At 37.6% G+C, this 27,007-nt stretch overlaps 1 protein-coding gene across 2 annotated transcripts; it reads left to right on the forward strand.

Moving 5' to 3' along the window:
- LOC128736916 (nose resistant to fluoxetine protein 6-like) lies at positions 1–26,507 on the forward strand. 2 transcript variants are annotated; one of them, XM_053831425.1, is made up of 12 exons: positions 1–252; positions 23,334–23,482; positions 23,968–24,114; positions 24,182–24,476; positions 24,538–24,901; positions 24,971–25,139; positions 25,192–25,271; positions 25,332–25,445; positions 25,515–25,665; positions 25,723–26,052; positions 26,114–26,228; positions 26,287–26,507. In XM_053831425.1, the coding sequence occupies exons 1-12, from the start codon at positions 165–167 to the stop codon at positions 26,373–26,375; spliced, it is 2,091 nt and encodes a 696-aa protein (XP_053687400.1). In that variant the 5' UTR covers positions 1–164; the 3' UTR covers positions 26,376–26,507. The 2 variants fall into 2 exon arrangements, with proteins under 2 accessions (XP_053687400.1, XP_053687401.1); XM_053831426.1 differs by having other exon boundaries at positions 26,290–26,507.
- The last annotated feature ends 500 nt before the right edge of the window (positions 26,508–27,007 follow it).

Below are 27,007 nucleotides of genomic sequence, written 5' to 3' on the forward strand. Positions count from 1 at the left end.
GAAGAAATTATCTAGTCGGGAAAAGCAGCAGCAGCAGCACAATATTACGTGGTGGGCGAGCTTTTCGGCTAGGACCTGGAACACAGTTCCCGCAGTTACAGAAATAGTGCAAAAATTAGGTGCCAAACTTATTGTTCAACATAGGCTGTTTGCTGTGTGTGAAGATGAATGCCAATCGAAATTGTTTGATTTTTTCTTCGCTGGTGGTCTTCCTAGCGGGCTGCACAGTGCGGGGAGAATCGTTCATTGACTGTGAGTGAATAGTAATTTATTTACATTCGATATCTGCTATCTAAATCACATGAATTGAATATTAATTAAAGATGTGAATTGAATATGATTGTTGGTTACAAAAATGTGCTAACTTTGCTATTATTTTATTAGTGTTATTTAAATTTATTCGTCACTTTTTTGGTCAATTGCCAACATTAACTTCAAAAAAATGAATAATCGGATGAAATACTTTCTTTTTTGTACCAAGAGTTTACATAGAATTATATTTTAAATTAGCTGGCTTACGATTGTAATCATTGGACGATCATACCTTTCTGCTTTAATTTTAATATTCAAAACATCCATAGGAAGAATAATTAGAATAGAAAGTTTTATCCTGCACACACATCCAAGTGAATTAATTAATATATGCTTCTACAGTCCTGTTTATTTTGCCCTGTCCTTGTACATTTACGAACAGTGTATTATTGTGACGCTTTTCAAGCTTTTATTCTTTACTGTTTTTCTTTTTAATATATGCGATATAGCTGTGGCGCGCGTAATGTTGAATGCGTTGTGATCGTACGTAGCGTAGATGAAGCGATAATCATGAGAGTATGTGAAAGGAAATTACTCTAAACTGAGAAAACTACATACGGCAACCTAACTATAAATGACGAGAACCTTGTCCTGTGTTTATCTAATACATACCACAGTGAAATATACATGATTCCCAAGTATGATAAAATACGCAAAATGTGTTTTTGTTGATGAAATTCAAGCAACGATTAGTTAGTTTCTATTTCAATGCTGACAGAAAACTGACAATAAAACACAAAAAATGAGAAATTTTGTGATTTTGTTCACGATAAGCTAATTAATTTTTAATTGCGCGCAACCTTTAGTAGGGATAGAGGGGAAGCTCAACAACTTGTAAGAACGTAATCACATTATAGCACGCGTTCCAGCTAAATTGTGTCTCACAGAACATTGAGGTGTATTTTTATCAAGTCAGATTTTATTTCAAGACGAATGAATGTGACAACAGATCATTTATAGATTACTGTGAGATTATATTATTGGCTTATAGAATTTGTAAATGGGGATATCATATTATCACCTTTTAAACGTTGTGCATGCATCAGGTAGCCATTAGAGCGACACATAAAAATCGAGTTGTGCTACTGGAAATTGATAACAGGAATAGCTTATAGAAAATTCTCATTAGAAAAGTCATTAACAACATTTAACTACACTGAAATGCAATGTAGACAAAGAATCACATCTAAGTTCATTGATTATTTTATCGACAGCGTTTAGCAGCTGATCAATCTATTCAATTGGTTAATGACCCTCATAAAAAACAGCCAATTAGCTCTAATCAGGATTCATTCACGATTCACCTGGAATTGGAACCTGGATTCATCTGTAATTAGCAACCTGGAGTTGGAAGAACTAACAAAAAATAGTCACAAACTTATTCGTTATAATTTATTTGCAGTATTTTGGTTCCAAACATACTTTTGAAAAGATTGATTGATATTACCAAACTATAAAGCGAAGCCAGAAACTTCAAAATAAGTTTGAGCACTACTTGTGCAACGAAACACTATTTTTGATGATTCAGTCTCTACTCCAGAGGAAACAATCAGAGTGTGCTCCAAGAAAGCGGCTCATTCATCTATTAATTATATTCAATAATGACTGGAGATGAGTGCCACCTTCCTGTGACATCAATCTTTTCGGTGATGATACTGTATTGAAGAATCTCGATCAATCCATAACGCATTTGAAGGGAAATTTCCACTCACTGAGATGATAGCATGAATTTCTACCAACAATTAACGTTGAGTGTTGGTAAAATGGAACGATAGTGAATGACAGTAGCCCAGTTGCTGCAGTTGATGATGAAACAATCGAACACGTGAATGGAATAGTTCAAATTCAAGTTTGATGTCCTCATTAAAATGTCACCAAGACATTTAAAATACCCACTTTTGTGCAATTATAGAATGGAATTATGCGTTTGATCTTGAGATGCCATATTGGTTTCACTTTCACAAAGTTTATGATGGACACTTTGTAACGAATGTTTTTTTCCGTAGTTGTGATATTCATTTTAAATAGTAAATGGGTTATTGTCTCCATAATCTTAGAAGAAATGAGAAATGAGAAAAACGCTAAGACACAAAATTTTGCAACAGTTTTTTAGAAATTCTGTGATTTTCAACTAAACGTATTTTAATCGATATCTACACGGTAAAAATTGGCAAAGTTCTTGTGACCGATTACTTTCGAATTAATGTCTGGCCAGTGAGTGCAGCTTTTAAATGATTAAGTACAATAGAACTATCACGCTTGTTACGAAGGTGATGATAGGCTACAGTCATTGCTGATGCAGCTCTGGATTCGGCTTTAAAGGCTTGAGAGAAGTTTGCATTAACCAATTTCCGGCACAGATAATTCAGTCTTTGTCTCAGAAAATCACCTTGATTTCCTTGTATCATTAACTAACCTATAGGTTCGAACCAAGATTCAAATGAAAGATCATCTACAGTATGATCAAAGACGAGATGTTAAATGATGCCAGTGATTCATTGGGAATGGATTGAACAGGAAGGAGAATTTTGGAAATATTTTGAGAATAAATATTTGGGTAGACTGGGACTCTTGTGATTGTTATTGGATGTAGTATCCAAGACTGTTAAGACTTGCCTTAAAGAAGCCTTCGTATAAATCTCAAACTGACATAGCAGTTAGATTTGTCTTTTGCTTGAACTTTCGGTAGAATTCGTCGTTGGCATTCACACTGTGTCGAATTAAAGATGGTTCAGGGCGAATTTCCCTACTAGCTGCTTGTTTGACTTTTACATAATTCACCCAGGGCTATTTTGTCGTTTTTGACTTCCAAGTGCAAAAAAATTGAACAATCATAAAAAAATCCGAGAGTTATCTTAAGAAACATCATCCTATTCTGTTATATTTTTTGAGATTTCGCCTCGCAATATTCTTTTACAATTTTCCTTAGCGTAAAATCAGACATACCACAATTCTTCGCGATTCTTCTCATGAAAAGTGCAGCATTCGCCAGAATCTTTACATTGGCATCCGCTTTCGGATACTGAGCTGTCCTCAGAAACGCTTTTAAGGTACGGCAGGGACAATCGTCTTTTCTTGCTGCAGTTATATGCGCAGCCGCAGCCCTTTTCCGTCTGAAGCAGGGCTGCGTATTTTACTGAATGTTGAAGTCGCCTTTACTCTGAGGCGCCCTCTACGAAATTTACGCGTACAATAAACCACAATAATTTTAACTGTGTCTTATGGCCTGCTTCATATTGTGTGCTTCTTCATTTGCAAATGGAAAACAGTTCGATTTAGTTAGAGGTTGTCTGCCTTCAGGCATCTGTATAGTGTGATATCCGGTCCTTCAGCTTTCTTACACAACTCAATTTACGCAAGTGCGTTTGGAGGGATTACGCCACCAGTTAATTGTTACGCTTTCTATCTGACCTTGTTATGCGCTTCAGTCGATTTTTCGAACATTGTGTAAACACCATTATAAACGTTTCAGCCAATTCTTCTTCTTCTTCTAATACTGTTTTGTTTGAATGTTTAGGCATCACTTATCACATATTTATACTGCATCATAATGCAAAACAAATTGTTTTAATTTAACAAACAATAACGAAACGAAACCTAACAAAACTTGATTAAAATCTTTGTTTCCTCAAAACCTTATCTGATTTAAAACACAGTTTGCTGCTTATTTTTTAAATAGTGTAACGATAGTCTTCAGTGAAATAAAAAGGAACAAAGCAAGTAATTAAGTTATAGAAGTGAATAGTGATTTCAGAGCAGAACAAGGCGTGATAAAAACGAGAACTTGCTAACTTATTTGTGCTAAAAAATTATCTACTTTTCGGAGCACTCGAGTTTTCAAATTTCTTGGAATGATCCCCTACCTTCCTGTAAGTCGTAGAACAGGTCAATTATTTATTCGCCAAAGCCTAGCGATGCTGCCAAACGTTGACAGAAACACTTTAACCGAAGCATTTGGCAGTTTTTGTCAGATCAGGTTCGTCATCTGGCAGGAATTGCAGTCGCTTGTCATTTCAGACAAAAACAGACCTCATAACAAGAGGAAAGTCGCTGAGAACATTGTGCTAGGCACCATCTAAGGAACGATGTCTTACACAGTTCACCTCGTTGCCTCACAATTGCGGTACATTCATTGCACAATTTGTTTCACACTCTGGCACCCAATCTTGTTGACATCCATACTTCAAAATATTGAACTCTGGCATTTTTTGATATTGTCCATAACGTTAGACGAAACGCAGTTAGCTGCCATCCATGTACCACATGGCCAGTTTAATTAGGGGAGGATGGAGAGCTCCAAAATGACAACGCTTGTCCACGGAATAGAGGGAGGGATATAGAAAATGTTTCCGTGGACAAATTTTTTTCTTGCAAAATAGGGTAAACCTATTATATTTCGCCCCCTAGAACCTAATTTCTAATTAACTCTGAGAGTTTAGCTAGCTTAGTTTGGATTTTTTTAAATTTATGTTACCATTTAACGGTTTTTCTACAAGAATTTATGATTTTTATCCTTATACAGCTACGTTTTATTATTAGAATTGGGCATTTAAAATCTTCAGACATGATATAATCTTCGTCCTCCTATATTCAATTTTGGTCTCCCGTATGTACTAATTTTCGCCCTCATGCGGAAAGACGCGTTGTAAGTAGGGCTGTCTAACCGGTAGTACCGGTAGTACCGAAACCGGTAATACCGGCCAATTTTTGGATACCGAAATACCGGTTTTGAAAAGGCAAAAAACCGGTATTTCCGGTATTTTCTAATCTGCTTGTTTTTTCCAACTCCTTATTCGAATAAGAACTAAATCTTACAAAAGATTATAAAACTCTTAGAAAAACAACTTGGTGTTAATGCCGACGAGATTCTTCGACTACTAACAATGAAGAGAGTGCAATTGTGGGTCAAATTATTTTAGCTCTTGAACACGTTTAGGGCACAGTAGAGTAAATTTGGTGTAAAAATGTTTCATTGTATAAGCCAGACGTCGCGTTTCAATTTATTTTTGAACAACTTGATATTCAAAAGCCACCAAATTATTCGAAGCTCTCAAATAACGAATTTAGGAAACAAGATCAGGGCCCAGAAACGTCACTAAATTGCAGTGTTGGGCACCGCTAATTCGCTAACCAATTTAATTTGCTTGATAATCGAGAAAATTTCGCTAATCACTAATCGCAAACTGCAAATTAACAGTCACAGTTTATTTTTGAACATATCACAACTTGCATTGTAATCTATCACTGTACAAATTAGGCCATTGCAAATCATATTTAAAGTTTTTGTCACTCCCCTTTGAAATTCTTGCTTCTTGCCAACAAAGGATCTGCCAGGAAAGAATTTGCACACAAGGAGATGAAATCTGCATCCCACTATCTTGGAATAGTGGGATTGATAACAGAGAAGAGAACAAGGGGCCGGACACTCAGCACATTATGCCGCGGCACTTCAGCGATATCAAGCGGCACACCTCTAAAGCTTTATATAACATTTATAGGGTTTTACACACATCCGGTTCAATTTTACATATGAAATGGGAGCACGGCCAGTTGTCAAAATCATCTCGCACGGTTGCCAGAACTATCAGATTATAACGAATTTAACAAATCTTGCAGTTCGGCACTTTCGGTACAGCATCGGCACAGTTCGGCTCGTTTCAAGTCGCCTAACATAAAAACGGCTGTGCCGAGTGACCGACCCCTAGGAAGAGAATGTATTTGTGAACGATGATGAAGAGGATGACGTTATGCAGGAGTTCCGGTTTGGGGATGGAGAAAAAATTTTTGAGGGGCTGTAGGAGATCGGGGCATTAATTATGCAGGAAGCAACAATACAAGATATTTTGTAAATAATTAAAGGCGGGTCTCCCTACTATAAATTTGAAGAAATAAAAGGAAAGTTCGTGATGTGCTTAGAGCCGTTCGCTAGACATGAAAGCGGAAGTTTTTTCAATTGTTGGAAGTGTTGGCAATAAAATTCATTCTATAGTAAGGGTATTAAATCGCTAAATGTATTATATCTGCTTCAATTCTATTTTGCTAAGCAACAATACTGAAGCTAATGTTTCAAAATAAAAAGATTTACTGAAAAACATCAATATTTCTATTGATTTCGAATAATCTGCCAATACCGGTATTTTACCGGTATTACCGGTATTTTTTACGCCAATAATACCGGTTTTTACCAAAAGCGCCCAATACCGACAGCCCTAGTTGTAAGCCGTTTTTACATAGAAATATTCAAATTTAATTATTTTGAGAATTTCTGGACCTTGAAACTTTCAGGAAAATTCTATTTTAGGTCAACTAAGAAAAAGCCGCTGACATGTATTTTTAATTTTGACTCTGTGTCCCGCAACGCTACGTTGCGATGCTGGGCATTAAGGGTATACCGTTTTTGCATACCTTCATTATTATGCATATAAATGCTTCATACTTTTTTACTGTTAAATCAAATTTGGGATTTTTTTTGTGATTTTGAGTATTAATAAAGATTAAATGAACTACTTAGAGTATTACAAGTTATGTTTTATGATAGATATTGAAACATTTGGGTTGGAGACCATCTTTGCACTAGACGCATAGTATGCAGTTTGAATGCTAAATGCATGTCGTCGCAGATGATTAAATGCCTACTAACACGTTCCGGAAAGGTTGTAACATTAAATTTGGGTCCATGAAACTGTCATTGTCATCACTCAATTCCTCCAGATATTTCGGAGGCAAAGGTACTTTAACAATTTTATTACGCTCTTATCACAACGGCTTCTCCATCTACCATCAGTGTTTGAAGTTGCGAATTCTATGTTATGTAAACTTTTATAATGTTTCCGGAATATTTTAAATAAGCGAAAGATAAGATTTACATTCATTTGTTTACTAAAAAGCAACGACATCAAATGAAACACGGCAGCGAACGAACGAAAACAAACGTTCCCGTTACAAATTTTGAATATCGTTACTTCCTAGCGTTGCGTTTTCGCAACGTAAAGCCTATCTAAAAATTACAAAAATAATCAAAATTATGAAACAAAGTTTTTTTTTGCAACAACAGATTCAAAAAAAAATTAAATATTTGGCAACTTTATCTAAAAAAGCCATGTCACGGTTCCCAAGGAACTCCGGAATAATTCCGGGCCATAAGACATATGACCATTATCTATAGATATAATGTGAAAATAGAAAGATTTTTGGGACATCCCCCAAATTTGGTGAAAAAATATTGAGAGATATAAAAGTTTTTAAAATACCATTTTAGTGAATTTTTCGATGCGAAAAATGATGTAGACCTTAAAGGGTTAAGACAATTCATAAATTAAAAATATTCAGAATCAAAGCACCTTGAATCTACTTAAGCATAACTTTCTCCTAATATTTTCTGTCAAATTGTCAAATTGAATTAGGGGGAAGTCCTATATGGCCGGACAGGCCTCTATATCCGGACACTAGAGATTTATTTAAAATAAAGAATGATAAAAATATTGAGAAAGAATGGGACAATAATACCGTTTAAGTACTATGGTTCCATTCTTTTCAAATATTTTTATCATTTTTTGTTTTTGAGAAATTGCCAGTGTCCGGCCATACAGGACTTCCCCCTAATCACACAAAATCGCCATTAAATTTTCTGTTACAAACTTCGCCGACTTTAATTACACTTTATTCAAACACGATTTTCCCTGTGAAACACTTCGTTTAATTTTAAAAACGTGTTTTGTATTCCCGAAGATTCCACAACAATAATTCATTTGTCGTCCCTTTAGCATTGAATAGCAAGGAATTTCGTGAAATCAATGTCACTGAAATCCAACTGATGAAGTATTAAAACTCTTAATCCACTTTCGAAACTTTGTACCGTTAGGGAAACTGTAATGTTCAACATAAATGATCGATATATAGACATCGAACTTACTTTTTTTTATTGTTTTTGTTCTAATTTCTACAATTTTATAAAATAAATGACATAACTAGAGACCATACAACGAAAACGGGTTAAAAAAAATCAAGTGACGAAATTTGGATCCATGACTAAAAATGGATACCTTATTTCGCCACTTTAATTTTGATGAATTTTTCAAAATTATCCAAAGTTTAAAGTGAAATCGGTATAAAATTAATTGAAATATTGTACATAGAATCATATTAGTCAAGAATAATTGAATAATGAAACAGTTTGAGTACATTTTTCCCCAATAGTATTGTGTCTAAAGGTTGAGATATATAATAAAAGCAACTTTTACCTGTGGGGCGAAGGCTAATGCATCTCCCCTATAAAAATTCCAAGTTTCATTTTATGAGGCATCCCAGGTAACCAATAAGCATAACATAAGCAGTAAATCAGCTGCTTATTAGCATATCTTGCTATAAAATGCACGTTGTTGTTTATTAGCTTTTTGGCAGGCTATTCGCATTATTTTGACATCCGCAATTCTATTCAAATTCTTCTTGTCGGTAATCAACTGTAAACAAGCATTGTCAGCACTATAAGAGGATTAGCTGTAAAGTAGCAGTATGTTTTGCCAAAATAGTTTTTAAGTAGCATTTAAGGCGAATTGCTGTAATAATGCAATTTATTACTACATCACAACTCAAGGAACCCTACTAACAACAGTTGTCATAAAACAGTTGTGGCAACTGATTTAAAACCAATTTCAGTCGTAAATAAGTTTCTTCAACTAAAAGTGTCAAAAATGTGCTGCTAGGGAATGTGGATTTTTTTTATTCGATTATAGTCACCTTCGTGCCTTCTGCGGGATTGGGATTTAAACCCGGGTCCTCAGCGTGACAGACAGCGCGTGGAACAACTTCGGCGGAATAAAACACCGCTGCGCTCCTGGAAAACCACGATTTTCAACTTTATGTACCTTTTTCTCAGAAACTACACAACGTATTGGAACAAACTTTTTTTTGTTTTGTTGGTAATAGCTTGGCAAAGTCTTTTATAACTTTTGAGCTTTGTAAACGAAACACAGCCAGAGAAAAAAAAAGAAGACAAAATTTTATTTTTTCAGCCTTCTTTTCTTCTTCTTTTTCTCTGACCTTGCAATATCGAAGACTTCTACTAAAAATTAACCCTTAATTGGTCAACCGAAAGCTTAATGAACCGGGCACAGCACACTGGTCCAGAACGTGTTTTGGTGCGCATTAGCTTTGAGCGGGAAAACTTGGTTTTAGGTTTATGGAAGCTTTGGAAGAGTTTCTTAAAATTAAATGTCCAATCCCCCTAAGAGTGCAATAAAAAATTTATTTTTCTTCAGTTTCATTATAACGCATTGATGTGTTCTACAAAGTTTTACAGCATATTATTACAAGAAATTTTGCTGAAGACAGTAACCTTATATCTATTCAGCAAAGATAGAAAAATCCTATTTCTGATAAATGAAAAATCGTTAAAATTAGTTTTTCTAATTTAGCTGTATTTGCAGTTGTTGAGTATCCTATGCCTATGCTTATGCTTATGCTTTAGCTGTTTTTGTAGTTGTTGTACGACTTTTTCTTATTTTACAAAGTTGTACAAATAGTAAAAATACACACAAAATCGGGAGCTGACAAAATCGGAAAATTACTGTATTTCCTTAGCTACGATATCTACGATACGTTAGCTGGTTTGCTATACTCTGTGCCACACTGTTGTTCGAACCTGTGCCACTGCTGTGTGATATCTCAAATGAATCTCGAGGTTTCAGAATCCACTTCGGAAGATAGTTTCACATGACAACAATCTGCCAACGTATATTCAGCCGCGGGCTTTGACACTAGGATTGAAATGATTTCCACTCACTATTTTCCCAACGACACAAGAGTAACTGTGTTGAGGTTTTCTATCAAGATAAAACAAAACTCTGAACCTACAGTCAGTCTACAGACGGTGTGTGATAGACCAAACATATTTCTGTAAATCGGTATTATTACTCAGCACTAGTAATAGATAACAGGATTGAAATCATAATTTAGTTAAATTCACGGTGCATCGCGAACAAGAATGTTTTGAAAACAAACCGAATGAGAGAATTGCTCTAGTCAGAAATAGTACACGCCAAAACGTAAACAACTGATTGGAATTAAAAGCAAAACTTCAAATATAAATAATAATTGATTAACCATGCGTGCCACGTACCGTAGCACTTCGATGCAAAATGAAAAACACCTGTGTTCAACATGGTGTTTGTAAATATTGAATGTGTTCTTAACAAAGTTTCAGCTAAACCGGACAATCGGCGCTAAACTATCTATACTAAAATTTTTAATCCCAGAGGATCAGTTTTTAGTCGACATATTATTGGTAAGCATTCTAGAATAAACTCTTTGAGATGACATCAACATGACCTGTGATCACTATGCACCCGCCCACACCACACAATATCCAATAGAGAATTGTAATTTATATAGCTGATTTTGTATTTTTTCCGGGGTAGCAAACATCTTACATATATATTTTTTTAAATATTCATCTAATCTTGTTTTGTTTTTGTTCCACTCTAGCATTGTCACTTTTGTGTTCGTTGATTTCATGCTTAGAATAATTAATAAGCAAAAAAATATGCCAATTAGTAATCGCGACCACGTAGTGCTCATTTGGCAAATTGATTTGTGTTGCAATCTGTGTCACGTCACTTTAAATTGCTACAAATATTCGAAAACTAACTCAGGCTTCTGGGTGGCATGCAAAAAATGTGTGAAACCTTGTGTGTGTTTTCCTTGTTACAGTTCTTTATTCCTCGTTATTGAAATTAAACCCATTCTTTGTTCTTGATAAAAGTATTACACTCAATAGAGTAAAAAATTTGGAAAGGCAGTAAGGATTCCGTGCAAGAATTTATATGATTTTGTTATTGTTTCCTAATCGAGATTCTACCTCAAGAACGAATTAAATGATATGATAAAATAAGATAAAACATTATCACATCTATCGATCCTGCTCTAAAATATTAGCAATCACTTCTGTAATACATGTAAAAAATAATTTCTGTAATACAACATGTATCGATAAAAAGAAACACGCACCTAGCTTCCAGCATCACTAACTCTGAATCATCGAACCGTTATTGATCGGTGTTCTGCTCACGCATCTTCCTTTCATCAGAAGAGAAATTTATACGTCTGTTGGTTGATACTAGAATTTCACCACTTCTGCAAGTCATGGCGACGGGACAAATTTCCGGAAAATCCCACTCAAAGAAGATGTATGTCATTGATCTTCACCCACCGGAGAAGACAGACCAAAATACGTTAATAAATTTTACTCGTGATCACTGTGATATGACCAAGTTAGAACACGCTTCTCTGTGGAACGTTTCAGACAAACGCTACCGCTCAGAACAGGTTTAGCACAAATCACTCTAGTGTTCATCCCTATAGGGGCATTCGGATGGAACTGGATTTGTTAGCAGCGGTGCAGTGGAGGAGGTTCGAGTCCCGTGCCTCAGTAGTGGCTCATCTTTCAATTTACGTCGGGATAGCGTAAGCGGAATGAAAATATGTAAATTGATAGCGCCTATCCCAGTTTCCAAATGGATGATAATAGCTCAATGAATCAAAACTAAAGCAGTCCTGTCTGGCAGATCCTAAAATAAACCCGACTTAATGAGTAGCAGTCGATTATGTTTTGCTGAAATACCTATAAGTATATATTTATATGATGTGGGCGTATTTGCGTCATAAAAAAGCAAAGCCTTGAGTATAAACGTCTTTAAAGAGTTGACCCTTCTTTATCGCCAGACTCCGCAGCGGGTTTAGACTACAGGATAATTACGGCGGCTAGTGAAACGCATCCTACTGACTCTAGCAGTACCGCCCAGCCCAGTTTCGAACAGACGACGACTGACTTATTAGACCAGCATCGTACCTCGAAGCTAACTAGGCGGCTGTATTTGCGTCATATCAAGGGGTTTTTTTCATGGATTGGTATGCTATGCGAACAAAAAAACAAATAAATATACTAATTTATTGTCCATCTTTGTCATGTAGTCTTACGTATTCTCGAATCAGTCTATTTTATTAAGAACTAATAGCATATAGGCATAATCGGTAAAATCGTTCACTTTAGCAGTTCACACATTTAGCATTAATGGTTTCAATCACGGCACCTATAACAGCTGTACAAAGTACAATTGTATTGAACTCAACAAACAATGTTAGTTTTATTGTACTCTTATTGCAACCCTTATGACTAATTTTAGCTCTAAAAGCCATCATAAGTGGGTAATAAAACCCAAATCGTTACTTGGAAACGCTCGGAATGAATGTGCTATAATAAATCATCTCATATTGAAAACTCGCGTTTTTGTGCCTGTTACTAATAGTAGTATCCGTAAGTGTGACACCACCTTTTATGATGATAATCAATCGAACACTGTTGATTACGAGCCGGCAATTCAAATTGTAAATGAAGAATCAATTAACCAAAGCCGGGCATAGACAATACTGAATAGAATTTCCTTCCACGATGGGAATAATAGTAACTACTATACTTGAGTGAGCCCACCAATAATTATCAATTTTTAAATGGTCTTATCCGCCAGATTTACACAAACCAAGTAAGAATTGTTTTCGGCATCGTTGAAATACGAAAGTGAACTGTTACTCAGTTTTTTACGCTTGGCGTATAAGACATATTCCCCCAGAATTGGTCGAAACCCCCGTTAACAATGTTGAATGTGAAACAGCATGTAGATTAATCACGTAAGGTACATAATCATTTTCAGTCTACGATTGTTTGACAAAAATCTAAAATAAAATTTCGAGTGATAATAAACTTTGATCCTAGCTATTTAATATGGATTTACTTAAAACAATATCAAATCAATATTTTCGTTACTACCCTACTGGCGTTCGTTGGGAATTCGAACACCGGAACGCCTAGTTCTACTGTATGAGCCACTGTCGCAGTTACTGCGCAAATACCGGTGTCCCCTAGGGCTGTATTGTATAAATCGATGCTGTCCCATCTGAGACATTAGAATGCATTAGAGTTTGCAACTGATTAATCTTGAACGGTAAAAGCAGGTTACCTATCTGCCCGCGGTAAGATCGTCGTTCAAAATTGATGATTTGCTCCCTGAGCAAAAATCTTTCTTTTGATATATAAAACAAACAAAGGCCTAAAAAAATGTGATCTAAAGTTTACTTTACAACGCATTAGATGGAACAAAATATTACTTGGACGATGACAAGTGTGCACATATAAGTAACAGCCTACATTCTTCTACAAGTAATAAAACTGGCACATTTGTTCGTTCTCCCTGATAAAAGGTAAAAGATTTTTTCCTGTTTGAGAAGCCTTTTTCATACTACGATTATAGTTTGAATAAATACGCAAAGCAAATGTGTAGTATTTAAACCCCAAGTAACCATCAACAAACATGAAGACTTATGCATTGTATGGATTGTAAGGACATTAACCTCTCTTTTACTTTTCCATTGTGATAATCTCAATGAAAGATCAGCAATAACCCAACGGCAATTATTTAGTAAACTTTACAATCTTGAACTTAACACCCAAGCACATTAAAAAAAATAATTCAATAACGAAATGTGAAAGAATATGACCGCAACTGTAGAGAAAGAATCTTTTATTCGATAGCATCTTTTTGAGCTGAACGAATCACTGCATATCCATTAATCAAGTCCGTAATAGCAGATTTTTTTATAATCTCAATAAACGTATTCCGGTGTCGCCTGTAGTATTTCCTTATTATCACGATAGTGAAAATCACTCACGTATTCAACGGTCAGATCATGTTGGAATCTCGACCCGATATGCGTTCTGTCAGTTTCAAGCGTACAGACCAGTAAACATCTTCAAATGTAGGTACTGAGCAATGCTGATGAATACTTCCAGCTCGTCAGCTGCTGCATAACCGGTTCCAATGATCATTGAACGGTACGTACGGACGATATCTATAGATAGGCGTGAAACTAATGCATAAAATAGGATGATTCAAGTCCTGATTTAAAGTCCAAATATGTACTTATCAGAACTGAGGAATGCTTTTTTTTAATCAACTTAATTTATAAGCTTAGTTATAAATTTGTCAACGGGTAAATCCAAAATTAGATCGAATCAGGTGCGAATTCGGGTAATTCAAATGTAAAAGGCCCAATGTCACTTTCTTGCGTAAAAAATCTGACCACTCAATACAACAATTTTTGTTCAGAATTTATATGTACAATCAATTGCGGTCTCTAGCAGACCTACCCAAAAATATCCACAAATGCAATGGACATAAGTTTGCACTTCATTCTACCGATTCTATAAGTACCATAATGCAGATACCAAGCCAAAGGGCCGGTTGGTGCGTAGATACTCGACCAATGCTATGCTAAAAACTGAACTACGGTCGTTTAGCATTACACGTCCTATAGCTAGCAATGACATCAGATTTTGAATGTTTTTTCGCAGCCTATAAATGTTTATATCTTGCAGCTTTTATTCAAAGTTTCAATGCATCTATGTGGTATGGCTCCATTCTCTATCAGAATCCGTCCGTGGGTTACAGCACCAAACCAATTGCCAAGTAAGAGCTCAAGCCTAACCAAAATCCACTGTATTGTTTGTTGCGTGGCTCGTAGTTATTCGTGAAGCCAACGCTATCCTACGGATTTGCGACAACGTACTTCAGCAGTACCAATATTCTCTGCGACCCCGAGAGCATTAAAACAACTGATAGGAACCATATTGACTGCCTCAAGCACACTTCCGTTTTCATCGATGGCATCTAGGTTGCTGGAGAGACTGTATAAAAGCATTCAAACAAACGGTCATGGTTTATTACAACCGTGTTCAAGAATTCGGTTTCACCGTTCGACTTAAAAAGTGTTAGTTCGTACCTTTGGCCACAAATTATTTGGGCTTCCTCTCGACCAACATAGAGTGTGACTTGAGGCGATCAAGATTTACACATGTTCGAACCTACAGCAAAAAAGAGAGGGAAGGACTTGGTATAATCCTCGCCGTAGCATGCCTCCTCCAATGAAGTATACCGTGCATTTACGGAATAGACAGAGCAGATGTCTGAACCATTATAAATGACGCTGAGTAACGGTTATCAAATTTGTATTACGTTCCTCTTTACCTAAGCTAAGGGATCCGCGGATAGAACCAAGCTCACTTTGGGTCAATTATAACTGCATTGAAACCCAACTTTTCCCCCGCAGACCGCTCTGGTTCAAAGCTTCATCAGTATCTGCGATATACAGGGTCTGGGAAAAAAGTTTGGTTTAAAACCGGTTGATATTGGCTCCGCGGATCCCCCAGCTTGGATAAAGAGAAACGTTATACAAACTTAATAACCGTTGCTTCAATGACTCCACTGTACCTAATTTCCGCACTTTCTCCTTCACGTCTTGTACAATGCCCTGGAGAAACTATCAACACCTTTGTTTCATTACTTTCTTCTACCATTCTTTTCGTCTGTTAGAAAGACTACCGCTATAAAAATAGAAGCATTTACGGAAGCTAGAATGGAATACCAGTGTACTTCGTCAAACAGCTCCAGCACCACCATGGCGCAATTTTAATAATGCAGACGTTCTTTCAAGCCTCATCAAGGAAAATAAGGTTAGGTCAGTGGCGTTTGAAACCTTCAAGGTGTTGCCTATCCATTTTACAATGGTACAGCAAAAGGTACAGGTGACCATGAGCTCCGACAACCGACACAACCGACACGTATTCTTGGCCCCGGTTCAGGCCAGCGCTTTGTTCGGCGACAGGCTTCTTATCTCGACCCAGCAGCACAAGTCCTGCGATGAGCTCTATTGTTGACCACGAAATTACCAGTAATTCCACCCGGCAGAAGTACTCTGGTTTAAGTTCACGCGTCCACGTGCACTATGGCAAATACTACCTACTTACTGTGGACTGCTACTGGAGATGGCCAAAAGTTTTCCACAAACGTCACATCACCGTTCATCAACAGCCTGATGTATAGGAGAAGCATTTCATGGACACTCTGAAAAGGATGTACCAAAGGCTTCACTAAGGAAGAAGTTCGATAGAAGAAGCAATCGACGTGTTGATGCTGGCATATCGAAGCACACCAAGCTGGTCAGCCCCAAGCGGTCACTCGCCTTTGGAGATATTCAACCATGCATGATTCTTAGAAAAAAAGGATGAGTAATGTACAACGTTTGGACTGATGGTCGTCGTTGCATACGGTTCTACGCCAACCAAATGAAAATTCGAGTGCCACCTATCCCCGGTCAAGACTCCAGCAAGCAGCCGCTAAGTGAACAGAAACTCTTACTGTTTAGTATTTTCTTCGACACCTCAGGTTTATCGACAGCAGCGTCCAAAACAGAATCGTCACCTAACGCAACGGTGGAAGCAGTTCTTCGATGAGCATCTCAACGGTGACACAGCAGAAGGAGACGCAACGACAGAAGTTAACGTAGTGCCTATCAAACAACAACAGCGTGCTGGTTCCCGATCTCGAAGAAATCCGGCGAGAAATTCTACTGGTAGAACTCTACAAAAAAGGCCAAGAACTGCTAGCAACGGTACTTTTTCACGGATTTCTAATTTCAAGGATTTGAGAGGAAAAGAAACTACCGGAGGAGTGGATGGAAGGTGCAGTCTGTCCCATCTACAAAAGGGGCCATCGGCTTAATTTCTGTAATTACCGGGGGATTACGCTGGTCAACGCCGCACAGAGGAGTAACTAGGGCAAAAAGCTGGCCAAAATGATTTTCTTACGTATTAAGTAATATTTGGCTCGAATATGAAATGAAACGTAAAAATAGTTAGTTTTGTAACAAACTGGTGCCATTACAAGTCATTTCAATTCACTTATCAGTGCAGATTATGCTTTTCTTCTAGTCACTAGAAGGCTGCAATTCTCCAAAACCTACAAATGCATGAGCAAATCAATGAGTTCTTGTTTGTCTCTGATTCATATAAAACAATGATGTGAAATTGTTGATAGTGGAGTAGACTAATTCCACAGAGAACAGACATCCAAGCGAAAGGGCCACTTGGATAAAACTAATGTCAAATTAGTTGGGAAACTATAGTGATGATGTCGCTAAAGGCGTATAAAATTCTACACTAAACTCACAACAGCTAGCATCTGGCGCTAGCATAACGCTTATAGTCCATAGATACTAGCGCCAGAGGAGCCAAAGGTTGTCAGTGTGCAAATCAAAAGAATCATTTAGTTGAGTGGTGGTGACGCTAGCATATTAGGTGATTTTAATTCGAAATTTTATCCAAGAATTCCCGAAAAATTTGTTCCTGAATGGATGTCTGTTCTCTGTGCTAATTCTTCGACACTAAATCAACGCAGATGTCTTCTCTGTGATATATAGCCTCTTTTATGCAATTTATCAAATAACAATCGCGCCACACATACTATTACATACTTTACCGTCACCCAACTAACATTTTTCCTACTATTTTTGTCAGCGAATTTTGAATGGGAATGTTGATTCAAATAGTGACATCTCTGGAGAACAGACCTCATAATCCCTAGACATGTAGTATAACTAGTGTGCCCATTGTATTCAAGGTGAATTACACAAAAGATAGTACGCAACTAGATGCGAATGGTCGATATTTCCTTCAAAACAATGTGAAACATACAATTTTCAAAAGGGTCGCAAATGCCTGTCCGGACGTTTCCGGATGAGCTTTACGTACCGATTTGTTCAGAATACCACAAAGATTCATTCTTTCATAGAATATATGACCAGATTCTGCAAGATTTGATAACTTTTTTACCATTGAAAAAGCACAAAATTGCAAAAAATAGTTGTTTGACAAAACTATTTAAAACAAGTCATATTTTCAAAATTTGAAATTTTCTTCCTACAAACCAGTTAGAATTACTTATGATGAACCTATGTTTTGATAAAAATCCTTTGTTAATCTTTTTGTTTGCTTCTGATGGAATCCCTTTCCTGATGCTTGATGATTTAAAAAAAATGTTTCAAATATTGTCAATGTTTGTACACCTGCCAAAACTTACAGGTATGTTTCTACGTGTTTTGACTAAGAGTACCTTGTGCAGCATCTATTTGAGCATACAAAAAATATATATTATATGTGAAAACCGAAAAAAATGTTTTTCTTATTTTGACCAGCTTTTTGCCCTAGTTACTCCTCTGTGCGCCGTCTAAAAGGTGCTCTCCCAGATATGTTACGTCGTCTATCTTCAATAGCAAGAGAAGTCGTAGGGTAGTACCAGGTGGACTTTATGGGGGTCCATGCTACTAAGGATGAAATTTTCACTTTCAGACAAATCCTCCAGAAATGTCGGGAGTACAACGTGCACACGCATCATATTTTCATATGGATTTCAGAGCAGCATACGATACAGTTGAACGTGAACAGCTATGACAGATAATGCACGAGTACGCTTTTCCGGACAAACTGACGCGACTGATCAAAGCTACCCTGGAGCGAGTCATGTGCTCCGTGCGCGTTTCGGGGGCACGCTCGAGTCCATTCTAATTGCGCAGAGGGCTGCGGCAAGGGAATGATCAGAATAGATCAACGATACTTTTATCACAATGTATCAACGATACTGGTCGTAGTGATGAGACCATGAGCAGTTGTGCACAAGACACGACCGCATGGGTGACGTAGGAGTACGTAAGTCTCTTTGTAGCGATAGTAGGATGTATCCATGTATGTAATACTACGATTCTTCATGCGTTCTACGTAACGTTCATCAAAGTAGTAACATTGTGTACGTTTAATCCTCAACAGACTTAGGAGTTATTTTGAATCTATTTTATTAAAACGAATCAGTCACACTAAACCAAACAGTAAATCAATTTTCATGATCTGTTTCTACGTTGAATAGTACTTTTCCTCTGGTAATCGGTACACAGTACGCACTAGTTTTCAAAAAACTGAAAATTTTACACAAAACTTTTCTGCGGCTTACAAAAGAAGAACACTGATTTACAAGCTGCAGAGGTTTTGGAAGTGGCAGAAAATGTCGTCCGTGACCAGAAAACTTATCCCCGCCATTTTTGGTCGTCGGCAACGGCGAAAAATTCAACTTTTCCCTCATTGCCTGTCTTATTATCGTATTAACTTGACAAGAAAGTATAATAAACTCTTCAATTGTTGCGTGCTCCTTAAAAGAACCGATTGTTTGATTATCATAACTTCAGCTTGCAATAAACTTGCGCTAACGCACTTAACGTAATTTTCTTTTCGGTAAATTGTAGTACCGATAACCGCAAACCAGGCACGGCTTGTTGCAACGAACCAACCGAAAAGCCACAGCAGCTATGCGATCGACAAAGCCGTTTGTGTGTAGTCATGAGTAACGATGAAATACCAGTCCAGGTGGCCAGCTGCAAGCGACATGGGATAATTCTGGTCTTTTTGTAGTCGTGAGCAGCACTTTCGCAGTTAATTATTCCATCACGGCAGCCAGCTCCAGCTTCAATAGTATCCTGTCCTCAGCAGCCGATGAATACGACTGACCGGGAACTGCAGACGCGCACGACTCGAACGTGACTTTGTCGTGTCCAGACATGCCAGTAAGATGTTGGCAGAAGCTGAGCTAGCGTTTAAATAATGCCGTTCGCTAGCTTACCTCGTGTTATGTAACAAAGCAAGCGACAAGAATCGGTTCCGCCTATTTTTCGTGGTCCGTCATTCCATTATCTACGTTGAAGAAATTCAATTTCAGTCTGAACAAAAGAGCAAAGTGAGCCGTTCACCTTTTACTGCCAAAGAAAAATTACGCTACGTATTACTGTAGCATTGGTGATGGATAGATTTGTGTTGCTAAAAAAAACCTAGTTCCAAGTTTCCTAAGTTTCATCAATTATCGAAAACCGTTCTTTTAAAAATGAACAAATTCTTATATGAATATGCAAAAGATGTTACTGAAACTATTTCATTTTATTAAACCCATGGTTTTATGCATTTTGACGCTTGACCGAACACATTTACTTGAAGCTGGTATATTTGTTAGCTGCTTTGGTACCTTCCGGGACGGCCAACTGAACCAGCAGCAACAAGCGAGCAATTATTTGATGAGACCTGCACGACTGCGGCACCGCTCCTGTTGCCGTAGGTGGTACATCATAGTAAGGAATTTTCAAGCCAACTAGCAATCAACGATATCAACGTGGTAGGAAGGATCAACGATAAATACGTGGTAGGAAGAGGGTCCAGAGAAAGCTGCGTTTGCCTCCCAACTGGAAGTGATTGATGAATTCGTATATTTAGGATCTCTGGTCGCCGCTGGCAATAATACGTGTAAGGAAATTCAAGTTGAAAGTCCACTTTTTTCTCCACAAGACGCTTCGATTAAGAAGCATACGCCGCCACACATAGCTATAGATGTACAAAACGCTAATCAAAGTGGAAGTCCTCTACGGACTTGAGATAGTAACTTTGCTTACGGAAAACACACGTGCACTTGTGCTATTTGAACGAAAAATGTTGCGGACCATTTTTGGCGGAGTACAGACGGATGTAGGTGTATGAAACACTAGTTGCAGGAACTACTTGGGGAGATTTCCATCGTATACCTGGCGAAAGTTGGAAGACTACGGTGGGCCAGCCACGTAGCAACGATACTGGGCCACTGTGCAATGGAATCTGTTTTCTACAAGAACTTCACCGCCACCAGAAATGGAGGGGCCCAACGTGCTAGGTGACTCGACCAGGTTGAAGCCAGCTTGCGTGAGACGCGCAACGAATTTTCGACGAGTAGCCCTGGACCAAGTACAGTGGAGAGAAATTCTTGATACGGCAAGTATCAGAAGTATGGTAATATGTAAAGGTTGCTCTCAAAAAGAGTGAGATAAACGAAACTAGTCGGATGGCCAAAAATCAGGATTTTGTCAATGATGAGACCGACGTCTTTAGATACTTTTACATACCTATTCTTTAAAACCAGCTTGTTCTCTAATAACTTGTAATCTTACGAAGTTTGGCCTTCATAATGGCCCAAAACTTCTCAATCGGGTAAAGTTCGCAGGGTTGATGTCTTTTAGTACAGAAAAAACCTTATCTCTCTATCAGTCTAACACCGGGCGTGCGTAGTCGCAGGATGCCAAATCTGGTCAAAACAACGTCTCGCCTTTGTGACTCCACAGAAATGGCAGTATGTGCTTCTGGGGGCCCTCGTTCTGGTAAATTTGACCATTGGTGATATCAGTCGTGAAGTACTGCTGTTTCATCTTGCCGCACCCACGGATGGCCTGCCAAGCCAAACAATTTTTGGCGAATTTGTCTACCAACTTCTTCTTTACCTACTTAGAAACGCGGCTTTTGTAACTAACTTTGTATCCGCCTTGATGTAAGTCTTGTCGTCTATCAAGATGCATCTACAGTTTCACCAACCATTCTCAGTACAGCTTCCTAGCGCGGATTTTGGCAACTGTGTTTTATTTGTCGTTCCGGTTCAGTGATATTGTCGAGACGTGAAAGTTGGCTCCTTTCATTGTTTTGTTGCAAACCAGATGGAAACCTCAACTTTCTTTGCCTTTTCTTTCCATTGGCTCGGTTCTCATTGGTTCAGTTTTTCTGCGTTTGTCTGACCGCCGCTGGGCAGGGTTGCCACATGCACAGATTATTCTGTGTTTAACAGATATTTGAAAGAAATCGCCTGTACAGAATCTGTATGCATAGAATACAGATTTTCGCCCAATTACACAGATTAAACAGATTTTTGAGATTTCACATGAGAGTGAAAGAGACGGAATATAGTCAGAAATATATCTCTCTATCTCTTTCACTCTCATTGTTTTGCATTGGACAGATTTTTGCACAGATATTTTTCCTCGCCATACAGATTGTCAGATTCTTCCAACAAAAAATACAGAATTATATGTGGCATCCCTGCCGCTGGGTCGTTTGGGTCTTCTTCACCATCCTGAACACTGTCTAATGATGGATTCCTAAGTACTTCTCGACTCGGTCCATCTGTGGGACAAATATTCATTGACTTTTATATCGATGTATAGATGGCGATCACGTTACGACCGCTTCTATCCAAGGGGCAAGACACTGTTGAAAATATATTACTTTTCCTTATATAAATATTTTTTCAACCTTAATATATTTACCGTTTCCACCCTAATATAACTTAAAGCCGTATAAAGGTATACATTTATAGGTTTCTAATAGGGGCTAATATATTAATTTATGGATAATATTATAAAGTGTCTTACCCCTCGCTTTTATCCTACTCATCGTAACAATATTACTATTAAAAATAGGAAAATAATTTTAAAAAATGTTATTGAAAAAAAATTAAAAAGGGTAAAAAAAATATCGAAAAAAAAACGCTAAAGCCTAGATAAAAAAAACTCCCATACTTGCATACTGGATTCCAGATTGCATAAGTTAAACCCCTTCTTTCTCTCGGTTGTCCCACAAGAATTAGTTCTGGGGTTTAATTTGGAGGTAATTCTTCAACAGCACAAAAATGCAAAATAATTGTAGTAACTGTTACAGAAAAATCAAACGAAATACGCTTGCGAATACGTTTCTTTTCCTCGTGAAAATCTAATTAAATATGTTTTAGTCGTAAAAATCTAGCTTATGTTCGTTCTGAATCATTCTATCTTAAGATTAAGGCTACCGGTTTGCAAGAAAGAAAAGCCATCAAAGTTGTTTGCCTCGTTTTCTATCCATTTCTTTAATATAATTGCACTCCGCTTTGTGAAAACATCACGCAGGATGTAGAGCGATGCCGCCTGTATATACATATAAGTTATATTTACATCTGATAATTTTCCTGTTCTATGTTTGCAACACACATGTTGGATTGAAGCAGGTTGAAGCCGTCATTACTTCTATACGAACAGTCAACTTGTTTTACACAAGTTCTTACCCATGCAGAATGTTTTACTCAGTCGACAATATAAATGTCTATCATGCATAAAAAGGCGTATAAAATGAAGATCACTGTACTATAACTTATAATTATTGGTACTTTTAATGTATTCATAGAACCTTAGTGACTAATTTTATTGACTTCTCATTAAGTGAGGTCGACTAATTACATTAGCTATATTTATTGCATTTGTTCTTTATTTCGTTCCAGTAAACCAGTACCACCGGATGCCGAAACTTTACGCATACGATGACTACGATCAATGCGTGGATGCATACAACACTCCAGACCCGGTATACTGTGTGGCTCGTTCGGTTATCAAACCGGATAATCAATCCGAGCTTTGGAAATTTATTCAGGTAATGTTCAAGAAACCCCAAAAACCTGCGGTGGTACACAAAAATTGCATAAATGCGACCTTCGCGATTGCATCACGAACACTTCTGTTCTACTTTGTAACTTAAATGGCTGTTATGACAAGCAATCAAGTGAACTATGTGCGACAATAGGGGATAATCCAATAAATAAAACAAGTTTTCATCAATGAATGCAGCTAAAGTTGAACGGCTAGTATTGGTTTCTCTTGCTACGCTAACCTTTTAATAATGTGTGCGCGAGATATAGTTTGATCTTATAATAATTATGATAATTGTGCCGGTTAGTATTTACAAATAATGACAATTGTGATTATAGTCGTTAATCTGTCGTTCGGATCGTACACTTAACACCACATGTATGATCTTCAAACTCAGACAAATGAAGAGTAAATTTTAAAATGTATCGCAAAAAATAAGTATTAATGCGTTAAAAATGTTCATTAAAACTTGTTGATCCAATATTGCAGGACTTTACCAGCGACACCTACAGACACTTTCGACACGATCATTTGGACAGAGGTTTATGCGTCGATCAGTGTCGCCGCTTAGTAGCCAGCCTCGACAATGAAACCCTCCAGCAATTGTACGTTGAGAAGTTTGATATTGATTTCCCGGTAAGACTAGAGTGTCTGCCCTGTGATTCCCCATGACAAATAATCCCAATACCATTCTCTTCCCTAGTATATTCTTCAATCACAAGCGTTTGAAAACGTAATCCACGATCAAAGCAAGTACGGTAGACTGATCAATATTTGCGAAAACTACATCCTGAAAAAGGTTTACAATCTAACGGCATACACGGAAATTGAGTATTGCGCCCGTTCCGAACGAAAAACCAACATCGATTTGCTGGATATGAGCTTTATAGCCATTTCGGTGCTGCTGATTTTTCTGGTTTGCGCATCCAGTTGGTTTGACTATCGCATGAACAAAAGCAAGGAAAATGAACACTATACTCAGGAAATACCCAGCAGATGTAGGATCTCTAATTTAGTCTCATTTTAAGAACGAGTACTAATATTTTACGTTTTTCTCAGCAACAATGCTTCTCGTCTCTTTCTCAATAAAAAGGAACTGGTATCGGCTGATAAGCCGATCCAAGGATCAACTGAATGAAGATTTGCGGTTCTTCCAGACATTTCGATTCTTTACGTTTTTCCTCGTTGTAGTTGGACACTGTGTCAACAAATTCACCGTAACACCAATCAGTAACCCGTATGACCTCGAGCGAGAGTATTACGATCCCCTTTCGATGGCAATGATCAACGGATCGCAGATCGTACAGACGTTTTTCGAGATGAGTGGATTTCTGTTGAGTATCCACTTTTTCACGAACTGCTCCCGAATGAAAACGGTTCCGTGGACGGTGGTTTTGGGAGTGGTTTTCTACCGTTTCGTGAGGTAAGACCCGTCCAACAAAGAACAGTGGTTTTTAGTAAGTATAGCAATTATTTGTTGGGATTTCTACAGACTGACTCCTGCATATGCGTACGTTATTTTGCTCCATGCTACGTGGTTTCCGAAGCTACAGGACGGTCCACTGTGGAAACGTGGAACAGAGGCGGAGAAATATTTCTGCAGAAAGAATTGGTGGACTAACCTGCTCTATGTTAACAACTATGTTAACTCTGATGAACCGGTAAGTAATTTAATTATAAGGTTGTTGAGTTTCTATACCAGTTTCTTTACAGTGTTTACAACAAGCGTGGTATCTAGCCTGTGACTATCAACTGTTTACACTGGGATTGATCATGGTAGTTGCTATCACCAAGTAAGTATGACCATCACACGTCAGATTTCTTCGCGAATTCAAAGTTCACTACTTTTGCAGATACCCCAAGCAGAGGACCGCAATAATTTCAACCGCGATAAGCTTGACGTACATTGTTCCAGCTCTCGTGATATATTTCGGTGATTTCGACGGAGCCTTCATCAATCGATTACAGTTAGTCCTACATGCCTTCACACAGGAAATTCGCCCATTGTAGTTATAACTAACTTATTTGTTTCGCAGAGATCAACGATTTCTGTACTGGTTCGATAGAATGTATCAATTAGTGTACATCCCGTTTCATACCAATATGGGCTGCTATTTCGGGGGAGTCATTTTGGGTATTATCTACTACAAACAACGAAAGCTCAGGCACAGCGGAAACAAATCTTGGGTAAGTACCCAGTTTGAACCATTTGATTAAAACTAACTTCAACCTCTTCGATTACAGTACATGAAATTACTTTGGTATGGCACCGCACCGGTCGGAGTGCTTTGCCTGATGAGCAATTCAATCTTTTACTTGTATAACTTCGAGAAGCCCTCGATTTGGATGGCCATCTACTATCCGATAATGAAAAACATGTGGGTCTTTCTCGGAGCCATGATGCTGTATGGAATAATTTACGAGTATAGCAAGGTGATTAAAGGTTTCCTGAACTTCTCAATTTTTGTACCACTTGGAAGACTCACCTATTGTGCGTACGTGTGTCACGTATTTATGATGAAAAATGTCTTCTTCGGCACCAGAGAAGTGGGATATTACAGCAAGATGGCCCTGGTAAAAGAATTCCTCAATTTTCGTTTCAATCCTTCAACTTAACTAATTGGTCTTGTTACAGTTTTCCAAAGTAATAACCATTGTGGTGACAGCGTATTTTCTGGGCCTTATACTGGCCCTTACTTTGGAGCTTCCAGCCACCGCAATTCAGAAACACTTGTACGCGAACAAGATTCGTAAGTATTATTGGAATAAAACACAGCTATTTTTTATCAATTGTTTTTCATTCACTAGAAGAGGCAACTAGAGCTCCAGATCCAGAACCGGTTGAACATCGGAAGAGGGATGAGAGTATAGAGCAAAATGGACATTTGTCACCTTAAGCTTTATTCAACTAAACAAAGATTGAATTAAAAGACTGTATAACTAGGTATAAGCAGAACTCAAATAATAACTTTTTAATAAGAATCATAAATAATTACTGCTTCTATATCACATACAATAGATGAATGAATGAGGTCATTGGTTGAATAGGATTAATATCTTTTTTTAAATTTTCAATCCTGTTCTATTACATTCACACATGTGTTGTATTTAAAATTGACTCTATTTAACTTTTTCTGCTTTCTTTATATTATACTAGCTGACCCGACAAACTTCGTATTGCCACAAATTAACCTGTGTTGTACATAAATCATGAATTTCGGATGATCTTTGTCACAATCTCGAGTTTTGAAAGCCTCCCAGTGGGCGGCGCTTCCGACGGCGGGTCATCGGCAACACTCGCGACCGTCTCGTCCTGAATGATCTAGTTGTACTATAGATAGTTTTTGTGGTCTTGTATTGACTAATGTTTTATGGAAGAGTCTCGAATTTCTCGTTCGATTAGTTTTTGAGTTTCGCAAAAATTTCTGTTTTATTTGTATGAGAGTCCATATTCCCCTACCACAGGGGTGAGAGGTCTCTAACTATCGTAAAATGAATTCAAGACTCCAAAATCTTCCACATGCCAAAT

This window comes from Sabethes cyaneus, chromosome 2 (assembly GCF_943734655.1).
Source record: "Sabethes cyaneus chromosome 2, idSabCyanKW18_F2, whole genome shotgun sequence".
Lineage (NCBI taxonomy): Eukaryota > Metazoa > Arthropoda > Insecta > Diptera > Culicidae > Sabethes > Sabethes cyaneus.

Coding starts and splice junctions, on each gene's coding strand:
- LOC128736916 (XM_053831425.1), top strand. CDS start 165: ATGAATGCCAATCGAAATTGTTTGATTTTTTCTTCGCTGGTGGTCTTC. Junction 253..23,333: donor GGGAGAATCGTTCATTGACT/GTGAGTGAATAG, acceptor ATTTCGTTCCAG/TAAACCAGTACCACCGGATG. Junction 24,477..24,537: donor TCAGGAAATACCCAGCAGAT/GTAGGATCTCTA, acceptor CGTTTTTCTCAG/CAACAATGCTTCTCGTCTCT.